Source organism: Carcharodon carcharias, chromosome 4 (genome assembly GCF_017639515.1).
Source record: "Carcharodon carcharias isolate sCarCar2 chromosome 4, sCarCar2.pri, whole genome shotgun sequence".
Lineage (NCBI taxonomy): Eukaryota > Metazoa > Chordata > Chondrichthyes > Lamniformes > Lamnidae > Carcharodon > Carcharodon carcharias.
In genome coordinates, this window is record NC_054470.1 from 155,676,386 (window position 1) to 155,700,772 (window position 24,387).

The 24,387-nt window shown below is 45.0% G+C and overlaps 1 protein-coding gene across 1 annotated transcript; it reads left to right on the forward strand.

Annotated features, from left to right (window-relative positions):
- The first annotated feature begins 13,835 nt into the window (after window positions 1-13,835).
- On the forward strand, window positions 13,836-24,177 carry tmem174 (transmembrane protein 174). Its single transcript, XM_041185345.1, has 3 exons — window positions 13,836-14,473; window positions 18,264-18,364; window positions 23,999-24,177. Exons 1-3 carry the CDS (start codon window positions 13,836-13,838, stop codon window positions 24,175-24,177), a joined length of 918 nt encoding a protein of 305 aa, XP_041041279.1.
- The last annotated feature ends 210 nt before the right edge of the window (window positions 24,178-24,387 follow it).

The following is a 24,387-nucleotide window of genomic DNA, read 5'->3' on the forward strand; positions in this document are numbered from 1 at the left end:
TAGACAACTTGAATATTGCTGAAAGAGACATGTTGCTGAAGCTTTTTGTCATGCACTCATCAGGACAAACACAAGAATACCAAATTTCAAATGATCACAACAATTTATGTTGCGGGGAAAAGGGTGCTGATTGGTTGGCAGGTCGACTCTGATTAGCTGAGGTGCTTCCATGGAGAAAGCAAATGAAGCACTATAGACTCTCCAAGCTCCCACTTATTTCAAAAAAGGCACAAGGCTTGAACATGTTCCTTTTATTTGCAGAGAATGGATCCCTGCTTGTGAATGTTGCTTCTAGCAAACATAAGTGAGCTTTGTTATGAGCTTGACTGATTTTGTTAAACTGGCTGTTAGTGTAGCTATTAGCACAGTCAATGTTGTTCAGCAAGTGCTGTCCAATCAAGGAATCATACCTAACGGCAGATATTTTGCTAACAGAAGCTGCTGCTATGCAGTGGCTACACAGGTGGTATTTTCCACTAACAGGATGCTGCCATCAGTCCAAAAAGACATTCTACCTACCACATAATTGAACAATGTTGTGCATGAATTCAGTGCTGGCACGATGCAAGCTGTATTTCCCAGTAATTGGCTGATCAAATCAAACAGCATATTCCTCACTTGTTCATAGTAGACAGAGTATAGATTATAAACAAAAACAGAATTACCTGGAAAAACTCAGCAGGTCTGGCAGCATCGGCGGAGAAGAAAAGAGTTGACGTTTCGAGTCCTCATGACCCTTCGACAGAACTTGAGTTCGAGTCCAGGAAAGAGCTGAAATATAAGCTGGTTTAAGGTGTGTGTGTGGGGGGCGGAGAGATAGAGAGACAGAGAGGTGGAGGGGGTTGGTGTGGTTGTAGCGACAAACAAGCAGTGATAGAAGCAGATCATCAAAAGATGTCAACAACAATAGTACAATAGAACACATAGGTGTTAAAGTTAAAGTTGGTGATATTATCTAAACGAATGTGCTAATTAAGAATGGATGGTAGGGCACTCAAGGTATAGCTCTAGTGGGTTTTTTTTTTTATTTTATATAATGGAAATAGGTGGGAAAAGGAAAATCTTTATAATTTATTGGGAAAAAAAAGAAGGGGGAAACAGAAAGGGGGTGGGGATGGGGGAGGGGACTCAAGACCTAAAGTTGTTGAATTCAATATTCAGTCCGGAAGGCTGTAAAGTCCCTAGTCGGAAGATGAGGTGTTGTTCCTCCAGTTTGCGTTGGGCTTCACTGGAACAATGCAGCAAGCCAAGGACAGACATGTGGGCAAGAGAGCAGGGTGGAGTGTTAAAATGGCAAGCGACAGGGAGGTTTGGGTCATTCTTGCGGACAGACCGCAGGTGTTCTGCAAAGCGGTCGCCCAGTTTACGTTTGGTCTCTCCAATGTAGAGGAGACCACATTGGGAGCAACGAATGCAGTAGACTAAGTTGGGGGAAATGCAAGTGAAATGCTGCTTCACTTGAAAGGAGTGTTTGGGTCCTTGGACGGTGAGGAGAGAGGAAGTGAAGGGGCAGGTGTTGCATCTTTTGCGTGGGCAAGGGGTTGTGCCATAAGAGGGGGTTGAGGAGTAGGGGGTGATGGAGGAGTGGACCAGGGTGTCCCGGAGGGAGCGATCCCTACGGAATGCCGATAAGGGGGGTGAAGGGAAGATGTGTTTGGTAGTGGCATCATGCTGGAGTTGGCGGAAATGGCGGAGGATGATCCTTTGAATGCGGAGGCTGGTGGGGTGATAAGTGAGGACAAGGGGGACCCTATCATGTTTCTGGGAGGGAGGAGAAGGAGTGAGGGCGGATGCGCGGGAGATGGGCCGGACACGGTTGAGGGCCCTGTCAACGACCGTGGGTGGAAAACCTCGGTTAAGGAAGAAGGAGGACATGTCAGAGGAACTGTTTTTGAATGTAGCATCATCGGAACAGATGCGACGGAGGCGAAGGAACTGAGAGAATGGGATGGAGTCCTTACAGGAAGTGGGGTGTGAGGAGCTGTAGTCGAGATAGCTGTGGGTGTCGGTGGGTTTGTAATGGATATTGGTGGACAGTCTATCACCAGAGATTGAGACAGAGAGGTCAAGGAAGGGAAGGGAAGTGTCAGAGATGGACCACGTGAAAATGATGGAGGGGTGGAGATTGGAAGCAAAATTAATAAATTTTTCCAAGTCCTGACGAGAGCATGAAGCAGCACCAAAGTAATCATCGATGTACCGGAGAAAGAGTTGTGGAAGGGGGCCGGAGTAGGACTGCAACAAGGAATGTTCCACATACCCCATAAAGAGACAGGCATAGCTGGGGCCCATGCGGGTACCCATAGCCACACCTTTTATTTGGAGGAAGTGAGAGGAGTTGAAGGAGAAATTGTTCAGCGTGAGAACAAGTTCAGCCAGACGGAGGAGAGTAGTGGTGGATGGGGATTGTTCGGGCCTCTGTTCGAGGAAGAAGCTAAGGGCCCTCAGACCATCCTGGTGGGGGTTGGAGGTGTAGAGGGTTTGGACGTCCATGGTGAAGAGGAAGCGGTAGGGGCCAGGGAACTGGAAATTGTTGATGTGACGTAAGGTGTCAGAGGAATCACGGATGTAGGTGGGAAGGGACTGGACAAGGGGAGAGAGAAGGGAGTCAAGATAACGAGAAATGAGTTCTGTGGGGCAGGAGCAAGCTGAGACGATCGGTCTACCGGGGCAGTTCTGTTTGTGGATTTTGGGTAGGAGATAGAAGCGGGCCGTCCGAGGTTGGGCAACTATCAGGTTGGAAGCTGTGGGAGGGAGATCCCCAGAGGAGATGAGGTCAGTGACAGTCCTGGAAACAGTGGCTTGATGTTCAGTGGTGGGGTCATGGTCCAGGGAGAGGTAGGAGGAAGTGTCTGCGAGTTGACGCTCAGCCTCCGCGTGGTAGAGGTCAGTGCGCCAGACAACAACAGCACCACCCTTGTCAGCAGGTTTGATGACAATGTCAGGGTTGGACCTGAGAGAATGGAGTGCAGTAAGTTCAGAGAGAGACAGGTTAGAATGGGTGAGAGGAGCAGAGAAATTGAGACGACTAATGTCGCGCCGACAGTTCTCAATGAAAAGATCGAGAGAAGGTAAGAATCCAGAGGGAGGGGTCCAGGTGGAGGGAGAATATTGAAGATGGGTAAAAGGATCCGTTGAACTGGGAGAGGACTCCTGCCCAAAGAAGTGAGCCCGGAGACGAAGACGGCGGAAGAAGAGTTCAGTATCATGCCGAGCCCGAAATTCATTGAGGTGAGGGCGTAAGGGTATGAAACTAAGTCCTTTGCTGAGCACTGAACGTTCAGCATCGGAGAGGGGAAGGTCAGGGGGTATAGTGAATACACGGCTGGGGCTGGGATTGGAAGATGGGGTGGGGACGGAGGGACAGGCAGGGGTGGAGGGTCCTAGATGGGTGTTGGTGTCGATGAGTTGTTGGAGCTTGCGTTCCTTAGCACTTGAGAGAAACAGAAAAAGTTTCTTGTTGAGGCGTCGGATGAGCCGAAGAATAAAATGAAACTGGGGGCACGCGCAGCTTTGAAAAAGGGTACGGCGGTGCTGCTGGAGGGAGAGGTCGAGTGTGTTCATATGGCGGCGCATGGCACTGAGAGTGGATTTCAGAATGTGACGGGAACAGCAGTCCGAGAAACGTTTTATGTCCCGGAGATACCTGTAATCCTGGGTGGGTTCGAAACATGAGGGGTGGAATTTCAGTTGAAATCCATGTGGGGTAAGTCGGAGACGGAGACAGTCACTGAGAAAGGAGATATGGCTGTGAAAGCGGGTTTTAGTAAACACCTTGTCAAACACTAGGAGAGAAATGGAAAGCAATGAAGGTGAACAAGGCAACAGAGAAATCCGGAAATCTTGTCGCAGAGAGGAACAGAACTTCTTCAAGGAGGTAGGCATTTCTTGAAGAGCAGTGGCAGTCAATTAAACACAGAGATAAAAACAAAAAAACTGCGGATGCTGGAAATCCAAAACAAAAACAGAATTACCTGGAAAAACTCAGCAGGTCTGGCAGCATCGGCGGAGAAGAAAAGAGTTGACGTTTCGAGTCCTCATGACCCTTCGACAGAACTTGAGTTCGAGTCCAGGAAAGAGCTGAAATATAAGCTGGTTTAAGGTGTGTGTGTGGGGGGCGGAGAGATAGAGAGACAGAGAGGTGGAGGGGGTTGGTGTGGTTGTAGCGACAAACAAGCAGTGATAGAAGCAGATCATCAAAAGATGTCAACAACAATAGTACAATAGAACACATAGGTGTTAAAGTTAAAGTTGGTGATATTATCTAAACGAATGTGCTAATTAAGAATGGATGGTAGGGCACTCAAGGTATAGCTCTAGTGGGTTTTTTTTTATTTTATATAATGGAAATAGGTGGGAAAAGGAAAATCTTTATAATTTATTGGGAAAAAAAAGAAGGGGGAAACAGAAAGGGGGTGGGGATGGGGGAGGGGACTCACGACCTAAAGTTGTTGAATTCAATATTCAGTCCGGAAGGCTGTAAAGTCCCTAGTCGGAAGATGAGGTGTTGTTCCTCCAGTTTGCGTTGGGCTTCACTGGAACAATGCAGCAAGCCAAGGACAGACATGTGGGCAAGAGAGCAGGGTGGAGTGTTAAAATGGCAAGCGACAGGGAGGTTTGGGTCATTCTTGCGGACAGACCGCAGGTGTTCTGCAAAGCGGTCGCCCAGTTTACGTTTGGTCTCTCCAATGTAGAGGAGACCACATTGGGAGCAACGAATGCAGTAGACTAAGTTGGGGGAAATGCAAGTGAAATGCTGCTTCACTTGAAAGGAGTGTTTGGGTCCTTGGACGGTGAGGAGAGAGGAAGTGAAGGGGCAGGTGTTGCATCTTTTGCGTGGGCAAGGGGTTGTGCCATAGGAGGGGGTTGAGGAGTAGGGGGTGATGGAGGAGTGGACCAGGGTGTCCCGGAGGGAGCGATCCCTACGGAATGCCGATAAGGGGGGTGAAGGGAAGATGTGTTTGGTAGTGGCATCATGCTGGAGTTGGCGGAAATGGCGGAGGATGATCCTTTGAATGCGGAGGCTGGTGGGGTGATAAGTGAGGACAAGGGGGACCCTATCATGTTTCTGGGAGGGAGGAGAAGGAGTGAGGGCGGATGCGCGGGAGATGGGCCGGACACGGTTGAGGGCCCTGTCAACGACCGTGGGTGGAAAACCTCGGTTAAGGAAGAAGGAGGACATGTCAGAGGAACTGTTTTTGAATGTAGCATCATCGGAACAGATGCGACGGAGGCGAAGGAACTGAGAGAATGGGATGGAGTCCTTACAGGAAGTGGGGTGTGAGGAGCTGTAGTCGAGATAGCTGTGGGTGTCGGTGGGTTTGTAATGGATATTGGTGGACAGTCTATCACCAGAGATTGAGACAGAGAGGTCAAGGAAGGGAAGGGAAGTGTCAGAGATGGACCACGTGAAAATGATGGAGGGGTGGAGATTGGAAGCAAAATTAATAAATTTTTCCAAGTCCTGACGAGAGCATGAAGCAGCACCAAAGTAATCATCGATGTACCGGAGAAAGAGTTGTGGAAGGGGGCCGGAGTAGGACTGCAACAAGGAATGTTCCACATACCCCATAAAGAGACAGGCATAGCTGGGGCCCATGCGGGTACCCATAGCCACACCTTTTATTTGGAGGAAGTGAGAGGAGTTGAAGGAGAAATTGTTCAGCGTGAGAACAAGTTCAGCCAGACGGAGGAGAGTAGTGGTGGATGGGGATTGTTCGGGCCTCTGTTCGAGGAAGAAGCTAAGGGCCCTCAGACCATCCTGGTGGGGGATGGAGGTGTAGAGGGTTTGGACGTCCATGGTGAAGAGGAAGCGGTAGGGGCCAGGGAACTGGAAATTGTTGATGTGACGTAAGGTGTCAGAGGAATCACGGATGTAGGTGGGAAGGGACTGGACAAGGGGAGAGAGAAGGGAGTCAAGATAACGAGAAATGAGTTCTGTGGGGCAGGAGCAAGCTGAGACGATCGGTCTACCGGGGCAGTTCTGTTTGTGGATTTTGGGTAGGAGATAGAAGCGGGCCGTCCGAGGTTGGGCAACTATCAGGTTGGAAGCTGTGGGAGGGAGATCCCCAGAGGAGATGAGGTCAGTGACAGTCCTGGAAACAGTGGCTTGATGTTCAGTGGTGGGGTCATGGTCCAGGGAGAGGTAGGAGGAAGTGTCTGCGAGTTGACGCTCAGCCTCCGCGTGGTAGAGGTCAGTGCGCCAGACAACAACAGCACCACCCTTGTCAGCAGGTTTGATGACAATGTCAGGGTTGGACCTGAGAGAATGGAGTGCAGTAAGTTCAGAGAGAGACAGGTTAGAATGGGTGAGAGGAGCAGAGAAATTGAGACGACTAATGTCGCGCCGACAGTTCTCAATGAAAAGATCGAGAGAAGGTAAGAATCCAGAGGGAGGGGTCCAGGTGGAGGGAGAATATTGAAGATGGGTAAAAGGATCCGTTGAACTGGGAGAGGACTCCTGCCCAAAGAAGTGAGCCCGGAGACGAAGACGGCGGAAGAAGAGTTCAGTATCATGCCGAGCCCGAAATTCATTGAGGTGAGGGCGTAAGGGTATGAAACTAAGTCCTTTGCTGAGCACTGAACGTTCAGCATCGGAGAGGGGAAGGTCAGGGGGTATAGTGAATACACGGCTGGGGCTGGGATTGGAAGATGGGGTGGGGACGGAGGGACAGGCAGGGGTGGAGGGTCCTAGATGGGTGTTGGTGTCGATGAGTTGTTGGAGCTTGCGTTCCTTAGCACTTGAGAGAAACAGAAAAAGTTTCTTGTTGAGGCGTCGGATGAGCCGAAGAATAAAATGAAACTGGGGGCACGCGCAGCTTTGAAAAAGGGTACGGCGGTGCTGCTGGAGGGAGAGGTCGAGTGTGTTCATATGGCGGCGCATGGCACTGAGAGTGGATTTCAGAATGTGACGGGAACAGCAGTCCGAGAAACGTTTTATGTCCCGGAGATACCTGTAATCCTGGGTGGGTTCGAAACATGAGGGGTGGAATTTCAGTTGAAATCCATGTGGGGTAAGTCGGAGACGGAGACAGTCACTGAGAAAGGAGATATGGCTGTGAAAGCGGGTTTTAGTAAACACCTTGTCAAACACTAGGAGAGAAATGGAAAGCAATGAAGGTGAACAAGGCAACAGAGAAATCCGGAAATCTTGTCGCAGAGAGGAACAGAACTTCTTCAAGGAGGTAGGCATTTCTTGAAGAGCAGTGGCAGTCAATTAAACACAGAGATAAAAACAAAAAAACTGCGGATGCTGGAAATCCAAAACAAAAACAGAATTACCTGGAAAAACTCAGCAGGTCTGGCAGCATCGGCGGAGAAGAAAAGAGTTGACGTTTCGAGTCCTCATGACCCTTCGACAGAACTTGAGTTCGAGTCCAGGAAAGAGCTGAAATATAAGCTGGTTTAAGGTGTGTGTGTGGGGGGCGGAGAGATAGAGAGACAGAGAGGTGGAGGGGGTTGGTGTGGTTGTAGCGACAAACAAGCAGTGATAGAAGCAGATCATCAAAAGATGTCAACAACAATAGTACAATAGAACACATAGGTGTTAAAGTTAAAGTTGGTGATATTATCTAAACGAATGTGCTAATTAAGAATGGATGGTAGGGCACTCAAGGTATAGCTCTAGTGGGTTTTTTTTTATTTTATATAATGGAAATAGGTGGGAAAAGGAAAATCTTTATAATTTATTGGGAAAAAAAAGAAGGGGGAAACAGAAAGGGGGTGGGGATGGGGGAGGGGACTCACGACCTAAAGTTGTTGAATTCAATATTCAGTCCGGAAGGCTGTAAAGTCCCTAGTCGGAAGATGAGGTGTTGTTCCTCCAGTTTGCGTTGGGCTTCACTGGAACAATGCAGCAAGCCAAGGACAGACATGTGGGCAAGAGAGCAGGGTGGAGTGTTAAAATGGCAAGCGACAGGGAGGTTTGGGTCATTCTTGCGGACAGACCGCAGGTGTTCTGCAAAGCGGTCGCCCAGTTTACGTTTGGTCTCTCCAATGTAGAGGAGACCACATTGGGAGCAACGAATGCAGTAGACTAAGTTGGGGGAAATGCAAGTGAAATGCTGCTTCACTTGAAAGGAGTGTTTGGGTCCTTGGACGGTGAGGAGAGAGGAAGTGAAGGGGCAGGTGTTGCATCTTTTGCGTGGGCAAGGGGTTGTGCCATAGGAGGGGGTTGAGGAGTAGGGGGTGATGGAGGAGTGGACCAGGGTGTCCCGGAGGGAGCGATCCCTACGGAATGCCGATAAGGGGGGTGAAGGGAAGATGTGTTTGGTAGTGGCATCATGCTGGAGTTGGCGGAAATGGCGGAGGATGATCCTTTGAATGCGGAGGCTGGTGGGGTGATAAGTGAGGACAAGGGGGACCCTATCATGTTTCTGGGAGGGAGGAGAAGGAGTGAGGGCGGATGCGCGGGAGATGGGCCGGACACGGTTGAGGGCCCTGTCAACGACCGTGGGTGGAAAACCTCGGTTAAGGAAGAAGGAGGACATGTCAGAGGAACTGTTTTTGAATGTAGCATCATCGGAACAGATGCGACGGAGGCGAAGGAACTGAGAGAATGGGATGGAGTCCTTACAGGAAGTGGGGTGTGAGGAGCTGTAGTCGAGATAGCTGTGGGTGTCGGTGGGTTTGTAATGGATATTGGTGGACAGTCTATCACCAGAGATTGAGACAGAGAGGTCAAGGAAGGGAAGGGAAGTGTCAGAGATGGACCACGTGAAAATGATGGAGGGGTGGAGATTGGAAGCAAAATTAATAAATTTTTCCAAGTCCTGACGAGAGCATGAAGCAGCACCAAAGTAATCATCGATGTACCGGAGAAAGAGTTGTGGAAGGGGGCCGGAGTAGGACTGCAACAAGGAATGTTCCACATACCCCATAAAGAGACAGGCATAGCTGGGGCCCATGCGGGTACCCATAGCCACACCTTTTATTTGGAGGAAGTGAGAGGAGTTGAAGGAGAAATTGTTCAGCGTGAGAACAAGTTCAGCCAGACGGAGGAGAGTAGTGGTGGATGGGGATTGTTCGGGCCTCTGTTCGAGGAAGAAGCTAAGGGCCCTCAGACCATCCTGGTGGGGGATGGAGGTGTAGAGGGATTGGACGTCCATGGTGAAGAGGAAGCGGTAGGGGATCATCCTCCGCCATTTCCGCCAACTCCAGCATGATGCCACTACTAAACACATCTTCCCTTCACCCCCCTTATCGGCATTCCGTAGGGATCGCTCCCTCCGGGACACCCTGGTCCACTCCTCCATCACCCCCTACTCCTCAACCCCCTCCTATGGCACAACCCCTTGCCCACGCAAAAGATGCAACACCTGCCCCTTCACTTCCTCTCTCCTCACCGTCCAAGGACCCAAACACTCCTTTCAAGTGAAGCAGCATTTCACTTGCATTTCCCCCAACTTAGTCTACTGCATTCGTTGCTCCCAATGTGGTCTCCTCTACATTGGAGAGACCAAACGTAAACTGGGCGACCGCTTTGCAGAACACCTGCGGTCTGTCCGCAAGAATGACCCAAACCTCCCTGTCGCTTGCCATTTTAACACTCCACCCTGCTCTCTTGCCCACATGTCTGTCCTTGGCTTGCTGCATTGTTCCAGTGAAGCCCAACGCAAACTGGAGGAACAACACCTCATCTTCCGACTAGGGACTTTACAGCCTTCCGGACTGAATATTGAATTCAACAACTTTAGGTCGTGAGTCCCCTCCCCCATCCCCACCCCCTTTCTGTTTCCCCCTTCTTCTTTTTTTTCCCAATAAATTATAAAGATTTTCCTTTTCCCACCTATTTCCATTATATAAAATAAAAAAAAAACCCACTAGAGCTATACCTTGAGTGCCCTACCATCCATTCTTAATTAGCACATTCGTTTAGATAATATCACCAACTTTAACTTTAACACCTATGTGTTCTATTGTACTATTGTTGTTGACATCTTTTGATGATCTGCTTCTATCACTGCTTGTTTGTCGCTACAACCACACCAACCCCCTCCACCTCTCTGTCTCTCTATCTCTCCGCCCCCCACACACACACCTTAAACCAGCTTATATTTCAGCTCTTTCCTGGACTCGAACTCAAGTTCTGTCGAAGGGTCATGAGGACTCGAAACGTCAACTCTTTTCTTCTCCGCCGATGCTGCCAGACCTGCTGAGTTTTTCCAGGTAATTCTGTTTTTGTTTTGGATTTCCAGCATCCGCAGTTTTTTTGTTTTTATATAGAGTATAGATTATACTCATCCAGCCTGCACTTGCGAAACCCAAACAAAGCCTTATGTCGTTGTGCCTCCAGAAGATTTCATGTGGCGTGACCAGAGGCAGGCAACAGCCTGGGACTCAGCATGGGCATAGCCTCAGACAGTCTGCTGACTGTTAGGTCCCTTGGCTGTTACAGCCTCCATCAGCTGATCCAGCATGTCTGTGATGAGCTCGCTGGATTTTGATCTTGATTCTAAACTTGACTGCATAACCACCAAGGTACTTGTGCTGTTGGAGGACATGGGGGAAAGGTGCGATGGTGCACCTTCGACTCTCTCCTCCTCAGAGATCAAATGCAGGGTCACAGACAATACAGCAGGCCGGCTCTCTGGAATGCGAAGACCTGCACTGGAGAAGACAAAGAATTAGGTTCATGTTATTCACCATCCTTCTCCCCATTCCTCCATAATGCAGATCTCCGGTCTGCTGAGTGGCCAACACCTGACTTAAGGCCTCATCACTCTCTTTTCGCTGCACTCTGGCTTTGCTGCCTGCTCTCCAGCCAGTTCCACTGCCTCCTCCTCTGCAGGTGTCAGTGCCCTAATGTTGGGTATCCCCCCACCCATCTTTGCCCATTCTCCGGCATAATGTGCCATTTTTCTCCTGCAGGCTTTGTCTGCTCTGATCATGTGCCACGTGGACACCCCCCCCCTTCTGCCAGACACAGACCAGGACAAACAAAGCTGAGTCTGGAGGTCTGCCTGATGTGCTTGGGGCTGAATTTGGAGGTTTGTTCAGGAGTTGGATTCCTGTCAGCTTCTGCAACAGCTAAGCTGCTGCCTTGTAGTCATTGCATACAGGTACAGTACGTCTGGGTATAATAAAAACAGAAAATGCTGGAAAAACTCAGCAGGTCTGACAGCTTCCGCGGGGAGAGAAACAGAGTTAATGTTTCAAGTCTGTATGTCCAAGTGCCGCTTAGAAATGGCGTCTGCGCCTCCAACCCCACCAGCTGACAACGGCTTCAGATACTTCCCTCCCCTGCCCCCACCACATCATTGAGCCGGCCCCGCAGCTCCTCTGCATTTATACAGCCGCCACCGGCACCAGTTGAGCTGCTACCGGGTGAGACAGGAGTAAGCAGGGCTCGGACACACTGAAAGGCTGTCTCATTGCCTGAGCTTCCAATTCATGTGCAGGAAGGTTGGGGGGGCAGAGAGGGTGATGTTGTACATTGTCGGGAGCCGGTTGTACATCCTACATTGATGAAAAAAATCAGGCAGCTTGAAATCAGGTCTCCAATTCTTTATTGCTCATTTTACACTACTGCCAAAAACCAATTTGATGCCGTTTTTCTGAAGAGCTATAGATGAGATTTTTCTTTTTTTTGTTTCTGACATCTACACTTTCCAAGGGTGGGATTTCTGTGCAATGATCTTGACATTTTAACCCAATGCCCCTTTACAAACTGAAATTTGCTCATTCAGCAAAAAACCAGGGATTAAACCTGGCTCATAATCTCTCCAGGCTATGTTTTTAACTATTAAACCTTTGGGGCAACTCTCCAAATTCCTTTTTAATTTTTGGACACGGATCATCGGATTTTAAGGACTTTGCATGAAAGTTGGCAAAAATTTTAAGCTACTTATTTACACGATTCACAGTGAGAGATTATATTCAAACAAGTGTGTTAATAAACAACAAGAAATGATTCTCTGCCTCAGGAAACATGGTTATAATTTAATCTAAATCCACACATATATATTCCACAATTTAACTGTCAGTTTTGGCTCAATGGTAGCCCCCCCCTTCTCTGAGTCAGAAGGGCATGGGTGCAAACTGCACTCCATGTTGCGTGCAGCATATAGGCTGATGCTTCTGTGCTGCACTGTCAGGAGTGCTGTTTTTTCAGATAAACTGTTATAATAGAAGTTTCCTTCCATGCTGGAGATTATTGACACAGTTGGGTTTTTGCAAGTCAGGCAGCTGTCATGGTTACTGTATCTTTCTGCCCCTAGGCCTCAAATCGCCAGATTTATTAAATGCAGGACTCTGAAATTGCACCTCTAGGTTGCTTGTTGAGTGCCATAAACACTGCATTATATATTCCACACCCCAATGAGTTTCAGCAGTGTCCATCTAACAAGTGCCAAAGCAAAATCCATTTGTCACCTGACTGCAAATTCCTTTCCTCTTCATGGACACCATGGTGTGGAGCCTCACGGAATGGGAGTTTAGGCAGCAGTTAAGGCTGATTCTGTGACCCATACTGCTATCTTGTGAGGCTCTAAATCAGAAGTGAAGCCGTGCAAATTTACCTACGTTAGTATAAATCTGGGCCCCAGAATAAATCCCAGGGAACAGCAGCTCTCATCGCCTATTTTATTTATTTATATGAATATGATTCCATTTGAGAATTAATTATCTCCAGAAATTCTTTTCTTCACAAACACTCCCATTCCACTCCTGCTGCAACATGTATATAGCTCCTGATTAGTAGCATCAACTAGGTTCAGTTGTGAGTGCTCTTGCCCCCAAGTCAGAAAGTTGTGGAAGCATCACATGAGTAGCTAATTCAGCCTGATGTTGCAGTGCAGTACTGAGGGAGTTATTAAATGGAGTTCATTTTCTTTTATTAGCAGGCGGTTTTGTTTTTGGTGGCATATTACCATCTTGTCCCATTCTTTCGACACTTTCATTCTAAGCTACTTACACCCATGCAATTCATTTATAATTTTTGCTTTCCTCAGTATTAAAATGGTTAATTTCTGGGCCTTTCAAAAAACACTATTTGCAAATAATTTGATTTCAAAGAACAATAAATGTTCTCTTGGTTTTGTTTAGAACAATTTATTATAAACAACCTAAAGCTCTTGCCTGTTGAAGCATGGTTTCTGCTCTAATCTGATTTCATAAGCTATTTACCTATAATTACTCCCAATGCACAGTAAGACAATCATGTTAACAAAGCTCAAATTGGTATTTTTCAGTTTAATTCACATTATTATATGTTACATTCTATTAGGTGACAACTTATGCAAGAATGTGGAAAATGATAGTGGCTTGACAACAATTATATGTATAATATTGCTACTTAGGCTGTGGTAAATACTAGCTATTATTTGACAATCAATGATAACTTAAAGTAACAGTTAAAGGAAATAAAATCTCTATTGAACTGTAATGTTTGTGAAGGATAACAGCTGACTCCAGTTGTTGTTCCAGGTATCTGTGATGGGCTGGATGTGTAATGCGCCTACAAAACCAGCAACGTAATAGAAAGTTGAACTAGGATCTTCAAAACACAAGGGGCTATATTGTGGATTTACGTACAGTTGTGAGAGTTTGTGGGCAGTAAGTCTTCCCTACAGGTATACAAAGTGAAAGGTCATACTGGACTAGATCTTTTAGATTTAATGCCTCATTAAATGCTTTACTCATCAAAATGGAAAATGCAAAGAAGACACAATCCAGTTCTGCAACTTCCAAGAATTTTAATATTCTGGTATCAATTATTAACTTGCACCAAAGTGCTTTTTTGTAACAAGACTGAACTTTAAATGCTATATACTGCTTCAACTGACTTAGCGATCCCCTCTTCTTCCATGGAACTGTCATACGGCACTGACTGAGCAATGGAGCAGCGCAGCAGCAGCGTGGATGATTTCCCTGTTAATGTATTTTCTGTGACTCCCTGTCAGCCTAGAGCCCCGGGAGTCCAGGTGTCAGATGGTGACAAGGCTGGGGCCACCTTGTTATTCTCTGGTGTCTTTTTGGTTCTAGTGGGCATAACTTTCACAATAATGGGTTGGATTAAATATTATGGTACAAGTGATTTAGAATGGACACAGTTACTTGGACCCATTCTACTTTCTGTGGGAGTCACTTTTGTTCTGATTGCTGTTTGCAAGTTCCGAATGTTAACTTGTAAAACTTGCAAGCAAATTAGTGAAAGTACATTGGAGACTGAGCAGACTCCCTGTGGACAATCATTTGTTTTTACTGGGATTAATCAACCTATAACTTTCCATGGAGCTACTGTTGTACAGTATATTCCTCCTCCATATACATCTCCTGCCCAGGATGGCATTGCCATGAACACGACCTGCTTGCCATCACTGAACAACTCCCAAAGCACTAGCCCACCTAATGGTGCTACAGGGACAACACCATGCCCTCCTCAGTACTATACCATCTACCCTCTGGATAGCACAGCTTTTACTGGAGATGAAAATTGCCCACCTTACCAAGGACCAGAGAACGAAATAATCAGGTAGGTCCTATTCATCATTGCTTACATTTCACCTCCTATAGAAGCCTCTGAAATTGCATGAACTAATGCTGAAAGCAAACCAACATGACACACAGAGCAAAATTGTTTCAAAATTCCTTTTAAACTACTGAGATTAGTTGAGCTGGTTATTTTTATAGCATGTAGTGCTTATTGTCAACAGTTTATTTGTGATGCTTTATTTACTTCTGAACCCAGGACTACTTTCCGAGGCTCACATACCACTAGCTTCAACCCTGGTATAGAAATGTCATGAAAGCAATTCCAGTTTTTATCATGTCATCAGAAAGCTTTGAAGATATAACAGATAATATTAAGGCATCTTACTTGACTACCATGTTATTGGTTTTTCAACTGTAGAGGAAGTATAATGGCTTTTATTACCTTATGTCAATGGTGTACTCATCTAACATATGCACCAATTAGTTTGCAGATATTGAGCTGGACAGATAAGGAGAAAAGATAACTCAATATATTTTTCTGTATTATGTGAGATATTACTGAACATGGTGTTCAAGAAGGTGAAAATATTTTTCTTTTTTGACAATCATATTTGCAGATTTTATTTCAATAAGTGCAGTATCATTCATGCGAGCGTCACCAATGTAATGCATGTCTCTGGCAATTGAGATATCCTTTCTTTGCTAATCATGGGATAAATTCTGCATTCTCTTGAGAATCTATATTTAAAACCTTGCATATAGCATACATTTAATGTCTATGAGTCTTCTTGTGCCATGTTATTGTGTCAAATTTTTAGGTTAACATTGAAAATATATAGCATAAACATGAACTACTAAATATTTACAATCACAAAACCTTATCTAAGCACAAACATTTTGTTGTTTATTGCTGAGCCAATCAAATCAAATTGCTCTTTTTTTGGAAAAATATCATCTGTCATTTTTCCCTTAGGAAGAGACATTTCTAAAGTCCAAAATAAGGTTTTAAACAAATTAAAATCAAAAACTATGTATTTCACAAAAGCACGATTTAAATCGACTCATTGATTTTTATGTGTTTTAGATACATTAATTAAATAAATTTTTACTTGTCCCTCTGGAAATCTTTGGGTTTGAGTGGCATGTTTTACCCAGAGCAATGACTTTGTAAATTCTGGGCAGATTCTAGATTCTAACCAGTCTGCCAACATAGCAAATTAGATTTTGCCTGTAATTCCTAAAGTGAATTTTCTAACATGAGAATAAGTTTATTTTGTGATAACTCTCAAAGCAGAACTTTTTTGATATAATAAAAATCAGCAGCTTAAAATTAGTCGCAGCCATATTGCTGATTAGCTATTGAATGGAAGACTCATTATGCATAATCTCAAACTGTTACTGGAGTAGCAATCCACAGGCCTGGACTAACAATCCTGAGAATGCATTTCAAAACCCATCATAGCATTTTGAGAATTCTGGTGAAAAAAATCTGGAAGTAAAAAGCTGGTATCAGTAAAAAAGTGTCCATGAAGCTATCAAATTGTTGTAAAAGCCAAAGTGGTTTACTACTGTCCTTTATGGAAGGAAATCTGCTCTGCTTACCTGTTCTAATTTAAAGGTGACTCCAGTCCCACATTGCTCCTTCTGAAGAGGCACAGAGTTGTATCAAACCACTGTAATTCAAGACAGCAGCATATCACCATCCTCTCAGGGCAAATAGGAATGGGCAATAAATGACAGCCAGACAGCGATTCCAGGCAGACAAATGACAGCAACACTCAGGTTCCAAGAATCAATTGAAAAAGGACACTGCATGCCATAATGAGAAAATCACTCTTTCCAATGCATAAGAAACCAGGTGTTATTGTGTTCCATTTATCCAAAAGGGGGCTTAGTTAAGAAACAAATGTAAAATACATGGATGCTGGAAATCTGAAATATGCTGGAAATACTCAGCAGGTCAGGCAGCATCTGTGAAAAGAGAAGCAAGAAGTGTGAGAGTCTTCAAAGATTAGGAGTGCAACTAAGGGCACTAACTTTGATTGATAGCTTGTAGAGAAGACAAACTCCCATCTGACACATTTTTGAAAGGCAATTTCTTCTTTTGAGTTCTCTGCCCAAAGGCAGGTCCTACCCTTGGTGCTACAACCTCCACTATGGGTAGGGCAAGGAGGCAGGTCCTGAATCCACCCCAGCAGAATGGGCATTGAACCGTGTTGCCCCAATCTGACCCACACCAGCCACCCAGCCAACTGAGGTAACCGGCCCCCTCAAGGCATCTGTCTTGCTGTGGCAGCTTACACTTCTACATGCATGTTGTAGCCTGGAGCTATGGATAGTGATGGTAGAGGCTCCAATTTCTTTCCATCACATGGCTGACCAGGACTCTCTCCCACTCTTAGTGCCTGTCATTGGCGTATGTTGTAAGGATTTACAAGTTAGTGCTCAATGGAGGGCCATATTCCCCACCCATCACCACCGCAGTACCACCCCACCCCCCTGCCCAGCCGCCCCCACCCAACCCACCACCCCCCCGACTAAAAAGTCAGCAGTTAGCAGATAATCTAAACTAGCAGGTAACTTATATAATTGGCAAGTATTTTGTTCATAAAGTTACGTCGCACACAAAACATAGTCAAAATGAGTCAATAAAGATAGTCTGAATTCTCTGTTACAGAGCGACCCATGGAGGTTTTGTTAGATATTATGGTCAAGCTATGTGATGAACTGATTTTTTAAAACTATTTGTTCATGGGATACGAGCATCACTGACAAAGGCAGCATTTATTGCCCATACCTAATTGCCAGTCGGTCTGATTGACCAGCAGTTCTGTAGTAGCACCAGGTTTGTGCATTGGCCACTGTTGAGGCAGCCCTTGAACAAGTGGATGTTATGGAGCCGGACTTCAAGGTAAGTCCAGAGCATTGGCAGGGCCTAGTTGGCAGGCCCCAGTAAGGAAGGTGAGGGAAATAAGGATATGGGGATGGGGTGTGGGGTATGGCGGGGGTGCGGGGGGTGCGGGGTGTTGGTTGGTGGGGTGGGGGGAGGTTAGGGGGGTGGGGGGAGGTTGGGGAGGTGGGGTGGTGGTGTGGGAGGTCGGGGGGTGGGGGGGAGGGGCGTTGCAAGTTTGAGAGTGCTGTGGAAGGTTAAAGCAGGGGTATGATCTTGGGTAGATGCCCCCCCGCCGTCCCCACTTCTTGCCTTACACCAGTAAATGCTGCCAGGCTACCCTGGCCTGGGCCTCCCCTGCCATGAGTAAAATAGGAGCAGAGACAGAATGAGGCCACTTAACAGTGTCAGTAGGCCAAGGGCGGGTGGCTTGTCTGAAAACTCCCCCCGCCGACCCCCCACCACCACCCCCCCCCCCACCCCCCCCCAACCCACCCACAGTACAAATGGGAGACAGGTTGGGAGGGGGTGTGGGAAGGACATGCACTGTACTTTACGGGACCCCACTTTCAAACATGCTGGCAGGATGCCATAAAATCCAACCCACGGAATTTAATCCTCCAAAATACCAGCAAAAATACTAGCGTACTATTTAACAAAATTGGAATATGACGTATTCACAGTTAATCAATTGTCCTGGTGTCAACTTCTACATGGTACAAACATTCGCATTGATATAAAGCAGAATATCATGACCAAACACGCAGAAGATGTGCTAGTATTAATTATTCCTATGTTTTTGACCTCAATAATCTCCTTCCAATATCTAAGGTTCTTAACTCAATTCGATCTATACTGAGAAATTAGTATAAAGTGAAACCTTACAATTATTTACATATTTTTGCATTTATTTGTGTAATATCGTAATATATCTTCACAGGACAGAGGAAAACCAAGATGAATTAGATGCCACGTTAACAGTTGACGAAGTTCCCGATAGCATTCCGCCACCTTCATATGATGAAATCTTTCCTGTAGCAAGTGAGGAAACTACAGAACCTTAGCTCTGCTGAATTTATCAAACTACAATATGTGACTCAAACATGTTCATTGTTATTGTTCCCTCACTCTAACTTTATTACCATACATCTCTCTATTCAATGCTTTATTACATTGCTAACCATAAATTTGCAAAGAGAAGTAACTTTTTTATAGCACATAATATAGTGCAGTAAGTCAATATCCTCATGAGCTATTTTGTCATTATGGAGTATATTATGCTTGTTTCACGATGAGTTGTCTCTATAGCATAGAAAATAACAGATCCAAATGCCAGATGTGCATCATTTTGAATGCATATCTGAAACATTCTGAATTCCTTTGGTTTAGTGAAATAAAATTATCCAGGACCCAGCTGTAAGAGTGCTGTTTTCATGCTACTCGAGTATTTAAATTAGGAGGTAACTTGTGTAAATGGCAAGTATTTTGTTCTTAAAGCTATGCAGCACACAAAACATAGTCAAAGTGAGTCAATAAAGATAGTCTGAATTCTCTATTACAGACTGACCCATGGAGGTTCTGTTAGATAATATGATTAAAGTGTGTGATGGACTGATTTTTTCAAACTATTTGTTCATGGGATATGAGAATCGCTGACAAAGGTAGCATTCAAGATTCTTGATAAGCAAAGGGGTGAAAGGTTATCGGGGGTAGGCGGGAATGTGCAGTTGAGGTTACAGTAAGATCAGCCATGATTTTATTGAATGGCGGAGCAGGCTCGATGGACCAAGTGGCCTACTCCTGCTCCTAATTCGTATGTTCGCATTTATTGCCGGTATCTAATTGCTCTTGAGAAGATGGTAGTGTGTGGCCTTCTTGGACTGTTGCAATCTGTGTGGTGTAGGTAGATCCACAGTCCTGTTAGGAGGAAGTTCCAGGATTTTGACCCAGCAATAATGAAGGAATGGTGATATATTTCCAAGTCAGGATGGTGAGTGATTTGAAGGGGAACTTGCAGGTGGTGGTGTTCCCATGCACCTGCAGCATTTATTCTCTTAAACCGTAGAGGTCGTGGGTTTGGGAGGTACATTTGAAGAAGCCTTGGTGTGTTCTTGCAGTGGTCTGCTGTCACTGTGCACCAGTTGCAGAGGGAACAAATGTTTCAGGTAGTAGGTGGGGTGCCAGTTAAGAGGGCTCCTTTGTCCTGGATGGTGTTGAGTTTCTTGAGTATTGTAGGAGCTTCGCTGATCTAAGCAAGTGGAAAGTATTCCATCACACTCCTGTGTTCCACCTTACAGATGATGAAAAGGATCAGCTAGGCTAGAGGCATGGATGGTTCTGGAGCATAAGTCATCAGCTCTACAGCAGGCTGTTGTTTTGGCTTCTACCTTTGCAGTATTCAGTGCACTCAGAATTTCCTGATATCACATGGAGTGAATCAACTGGTTGAAAGCTGACTTCTGTGATTGTGTGAACCTTAGGAGGAGGCCAAGATGTATCATCCAATCAGCACTTTTGGCTGAAGACAGAAGCAAGTGCTTCAGCACTGACTTTTAGATTCACGTGTTGGGTCTTGCCATCATGATAGTGTGCATGGAGCCTCCTTTTCCTGTTAGTTATGAAACTGTCCACCATCGTTCATGACTGCATGTGATAGGGCTACATAGCTTTGATGGGATAAAAGCAAAATACTGCAGGTGCTGGAAATCTGAAACAGGAACAAAAATAGCTGGAAAAACTCAGCAGGTCTGACAGTATCTACGGAGAGGAATACAGTTAACATTTCGAGTCCATATGACTCTTCATCAGAACTAAGGAAGTATAGAATTAAGGTGAAATGTAAGCTGGTTGAGGGGGGTGGGACAAGTAGAACTGGATAGAGGGCCAGTGATAGTTGGAGGCAAAGAAGAGATTGTCAAAGATGTCATAGACAAAAGGACAAAGGGGTGTTGACGGTGGTGATATTATCTATGGAATGTGCTAATGGTGACATTAAAGATAGAAAGCAGGACGAGCAAGTGACAAACAGCCCTAGTGGGGGTGGTGTGGAAGGGATTGAAATAGGCTAAAAGGTGGAGATAAAACAAAGGATGGAAATAAATGTAAAAATAATGGAAATGGGTGGGAAAAGAAAAATTTATATTAAAAAAATTATAAATTATTGGAAAAAGAGGGATTGGAAAGGGGTTGGGGATGGAGGAGAGAGTTCATGATCTGAAGTTGTTGAACTCAATATTCAGTCCGGAAGGCTGTAAAGTGCCTAGTCGGAAGATGAGGTGCTGTTCTTCCAGTTTGCATTGAGCTTCACTGGAACATTGCAGCAAGCCAAGGACGGACATGTGAGCGTGACAACAGGGTGGAGTGCTGAAGTGGCAAGCGACAGGGAGGTCTGGGTCATGCTTTTGGACAGACCGAAGTTGTTCCGCAAAGCGGTCACCCAGTCTGTGTTTGGTCTCTCCAATGTAGAGGAGACCGCATTGGGAGCAGCGAATGCAGTAGACTAAATTGAGGGAAGTGCAAGTGAAATGCTGCTTCACTTGAAAGGAGTGTTTGGGCCCTTGGACAGTGAGGAGGAGGGAAGTAAATGGGCAGGTGTTGCATCTTCTGCGGTTGCATGGGAAGGTGCCATGGGAAGGGGTTGAGGTGTAGGGGGTGATGAAGGAGTGGACAAGGGTGTCCCAGAGGGAACAATCCCTGCAGAATGATGCTGGGAGGGTGAAGGGAAGATGTGTTTGGTGGTGACATCATGCTGGAGTTGGTGGAAATGGCGGAGGATGATCCTTTGAATGCGGAGGTTGGTGGGGTGATAAGTGTGGACATGGGGGACCCCTATCATGGTTCTGGGAGGGAGAGGAAGGTGTGAGGTATTTTTCTTTTCCCACCCATTTCCATTATTTTTAAATTTATTTCCATCCTTTGTTTTATCTCCACCTTTTAGCCTATTTCAATCCCTTCCACCCCACGCCCACTAGGGCTGTCTGTCACTTGCTCGTCCTGCTTTCTATCCTTAATGTCACCATTAGCACATTCCTGAGCTAATATCACCACCGTCAACACCCCTTTGTCCTTTTGTCTAAGACATCTTTGGCAATCTCTACTTTGCCTCCACCTATCACTGGCCCTTTGTCCAGCTCTACCTCTCCCACCCCCTCTTAAATCTGCTTATATTTCACCTCATTTCTATATTTCCTTAGTTCTGATGAAGAGTCATGCGGATTTAAAATGTTAACTGTATTCCTCTCCGCAGATGCTGTCAGACCTACTGAGTTTTTCCAGCTATTTTAGCTTTGATGGGATCTGTTGTTTGTAGGATTGCAGAACTCTGCTTTGCTGTTTCTGGTGAAGAGATGTTAATACATTAAAAAAAAGAAAAGCAGATCTATTATAGGGAGCCAAGGGAAGCCTGCATGGAAAGAAACTCTTTGGATGGGTTTGCTTGGGCCTACTTTGTCTTTGTCTCCAAAATCTCCTTTGAAAGTAGCTATTGAGAAACCACTGATAAGTCAGAGAAAGACTGAAGTAGAGAAGAAACTTCATGAGAACTCAGGGCGCTGCAAATGCAACAAAATGAACAAAGATGTGGAAAAGTGAAGTAACTGGCAAAGAAAAAATCCCTGGACACAGCAGTTGTTTCGAACCTTATAAAAACCTACTATAAATCTATATGAAGAAATGTTGCCTTGAGAAATATTCATTTTTTTTCTATTTTATAATTCAATGTTCTGTTTGTTTCTGTCATTAATAATATGGATATCAGGTCACCAAGTTGCAGAAAACTGTCTCTGTATTAAGATTATTCAAATATTCAGCAAGTAAATATCAGACATATTTTGAGAGATCTGTAAACAGATAACTCAATCAATGAGGAATGTCTCCATTAATGTGGCAAACATTTCCCTGATGACCTTAAAACACATGTTTTCTGTCTGGTCCATATGAAAATCAGACAAAACTGATAAATGGTCATCCATTTATCTGTAATCCATTCAGTGTCTACCCCTTATGTTGTATAACATATGCAAGTATTTTGATTATTATGTTTATGAAACTTATTTTCCTTTATGAAATATGTAAACGACACAGACAAGACGACCATTGATAATGGAAAGCAGCGGCTGTGTGAACTCAGAGTTACAATGAAGAAAAACAATCTGGACCTTTTAATGTAAAAATGTAAAGATTCCGTTTTGCAATTTTCAATAAATATATCAGATCATTTACTTGGCCATAAAGTGATAAATGGAGCACACTACAATTAAATGACTTTTTCAATATTGTATTACAATAAAAAATATTATTGAAGGTATGGAAACAGGAGGAGTGATGTAAAGCACTTTACAGGATAAAGATTAACATCACAGACACAATCACACCAAGATTACAAAAACCTGCTTGAGAGCTTTTGCAGGTTAACATAAAAAATAAGAGCAGGAGAAGACCATACGGTCCCTCATGCCTGCTCCACAATTCGATAGGAACCAGGGCTGAGTTTCAGCCACAGATTCACTTTCCAGGTCACTCTCTGTAATATAAGGGTCTGGCACACGTCTGATTAATGTGGGACTGAGTACCGCCCACACAGTGATGTAAGAAGGCACAAGGCCTAGACCTAGGGTCAGTGTGGTGTTGGCCAGAGACGTGTTAAGAGCTAGGACGGAGATAACTCTATGCCTGTACCCTTTACTGTATATTTGTATATAGTTACAAGTAGTTAATAAAGACATGCTGTTAACATACAGAAGGCTACAAAGTCTTTAACAGACACGCTCTGCAAGCAACACCATCTGGACATGGTGGCAGCTCTGGATTAAAAAACCCTCATCCACATAGAAATGCTGAAAGACTAATAAAAAGAACATCTTCAATGGACTGTGAACTGAAAGAAGCTCCCAACAGAAGCTATTGACGCTAAGAAAATTCACTAGTAAAAATTCCAGAGAGAAGAGCTTGGAAGCTAAGGGTAGAAGTTTTACTGCGGCAGAAAACTGTACACAATGTTTCTTGGAAGCCCAGCTTCAGCACTCAGAGTTCATAACCTGTGAAGGTGAGCTGAATCCTTTTCATCTCCAGGCTGCAGACAGTCCTGAGAACCCCTTATACTAATGTAGTCAGAAGCGCCATTCGAACGAAACCCTCACTAATCCTGATTCCCCAACTCTGAGTCTCAAAACATTGCCTCCGAGTTGAACAGAAAAAAACAAATTAATAATTAACTTGCTCAACTCTTGGGAATCTCATGACCATCCCAGTCCTTCAACAGCGAACCTTTGGTTCATTTGAACTTGTCGCTGCTTGCAATGCTAAATCTCTGATTAAATCAAGTCAGCAAGATCACCGACCCACTCAGCCATTGCTGAAAATTCTTCTTCCTGATGTGCATTGCCACCACTTTGTGAAAACTGCCAAAACTGGCAAGCGTGGGAAATCCAATGTTCTACAGTGAACGGCGACGCCATATTAGAAGCCTGTAAACTCTTGAAGCTGTATCCACACTTTTAAAATCTTCAACAAGGGTCACAATTCCACACATCCAACTCCACTGGAACTCATCCAAGGCCCAGACCAGTCACTAAATTGAAGTCTCTGGAGGAAAAGATTTTTAAGATACAGCATTGCGTCAGGTTTAAATAAAAAAACCAGAAGTGGAACATGTGAAAACACTTCTTTACTCAATAGGGCCAGTTGCAGATTACATCATTGCACAACAGGATATTGATGAGTCACCCACCAAATTTGCAGAAGTTTTAAAATCCTTTGATGTTTATTTCAACTTGAGCTCCAACAAAATATTGGAAAGAGCTAAATTTGATAAGATAGTCCAACTGCCCGGGGAACCTATTGATTCCTTCATATAGGATCTCCACATGAAGGCAGAAGGGTGTGAATAATGAAACAGAATCATGGCGTGTGTTGCAGATGATTCACTCTCTGACCTCCTATAAGCTAAAGATAATCTCTTCTAGACAAGGCAATCCAGCTAGTTAGATGAAAGGAAAATACTGCGGATGTTGGAAATCTGAAATAAAAACAGAAAATGCTGGAAAACCTCAGCAGGTCTGACAGCA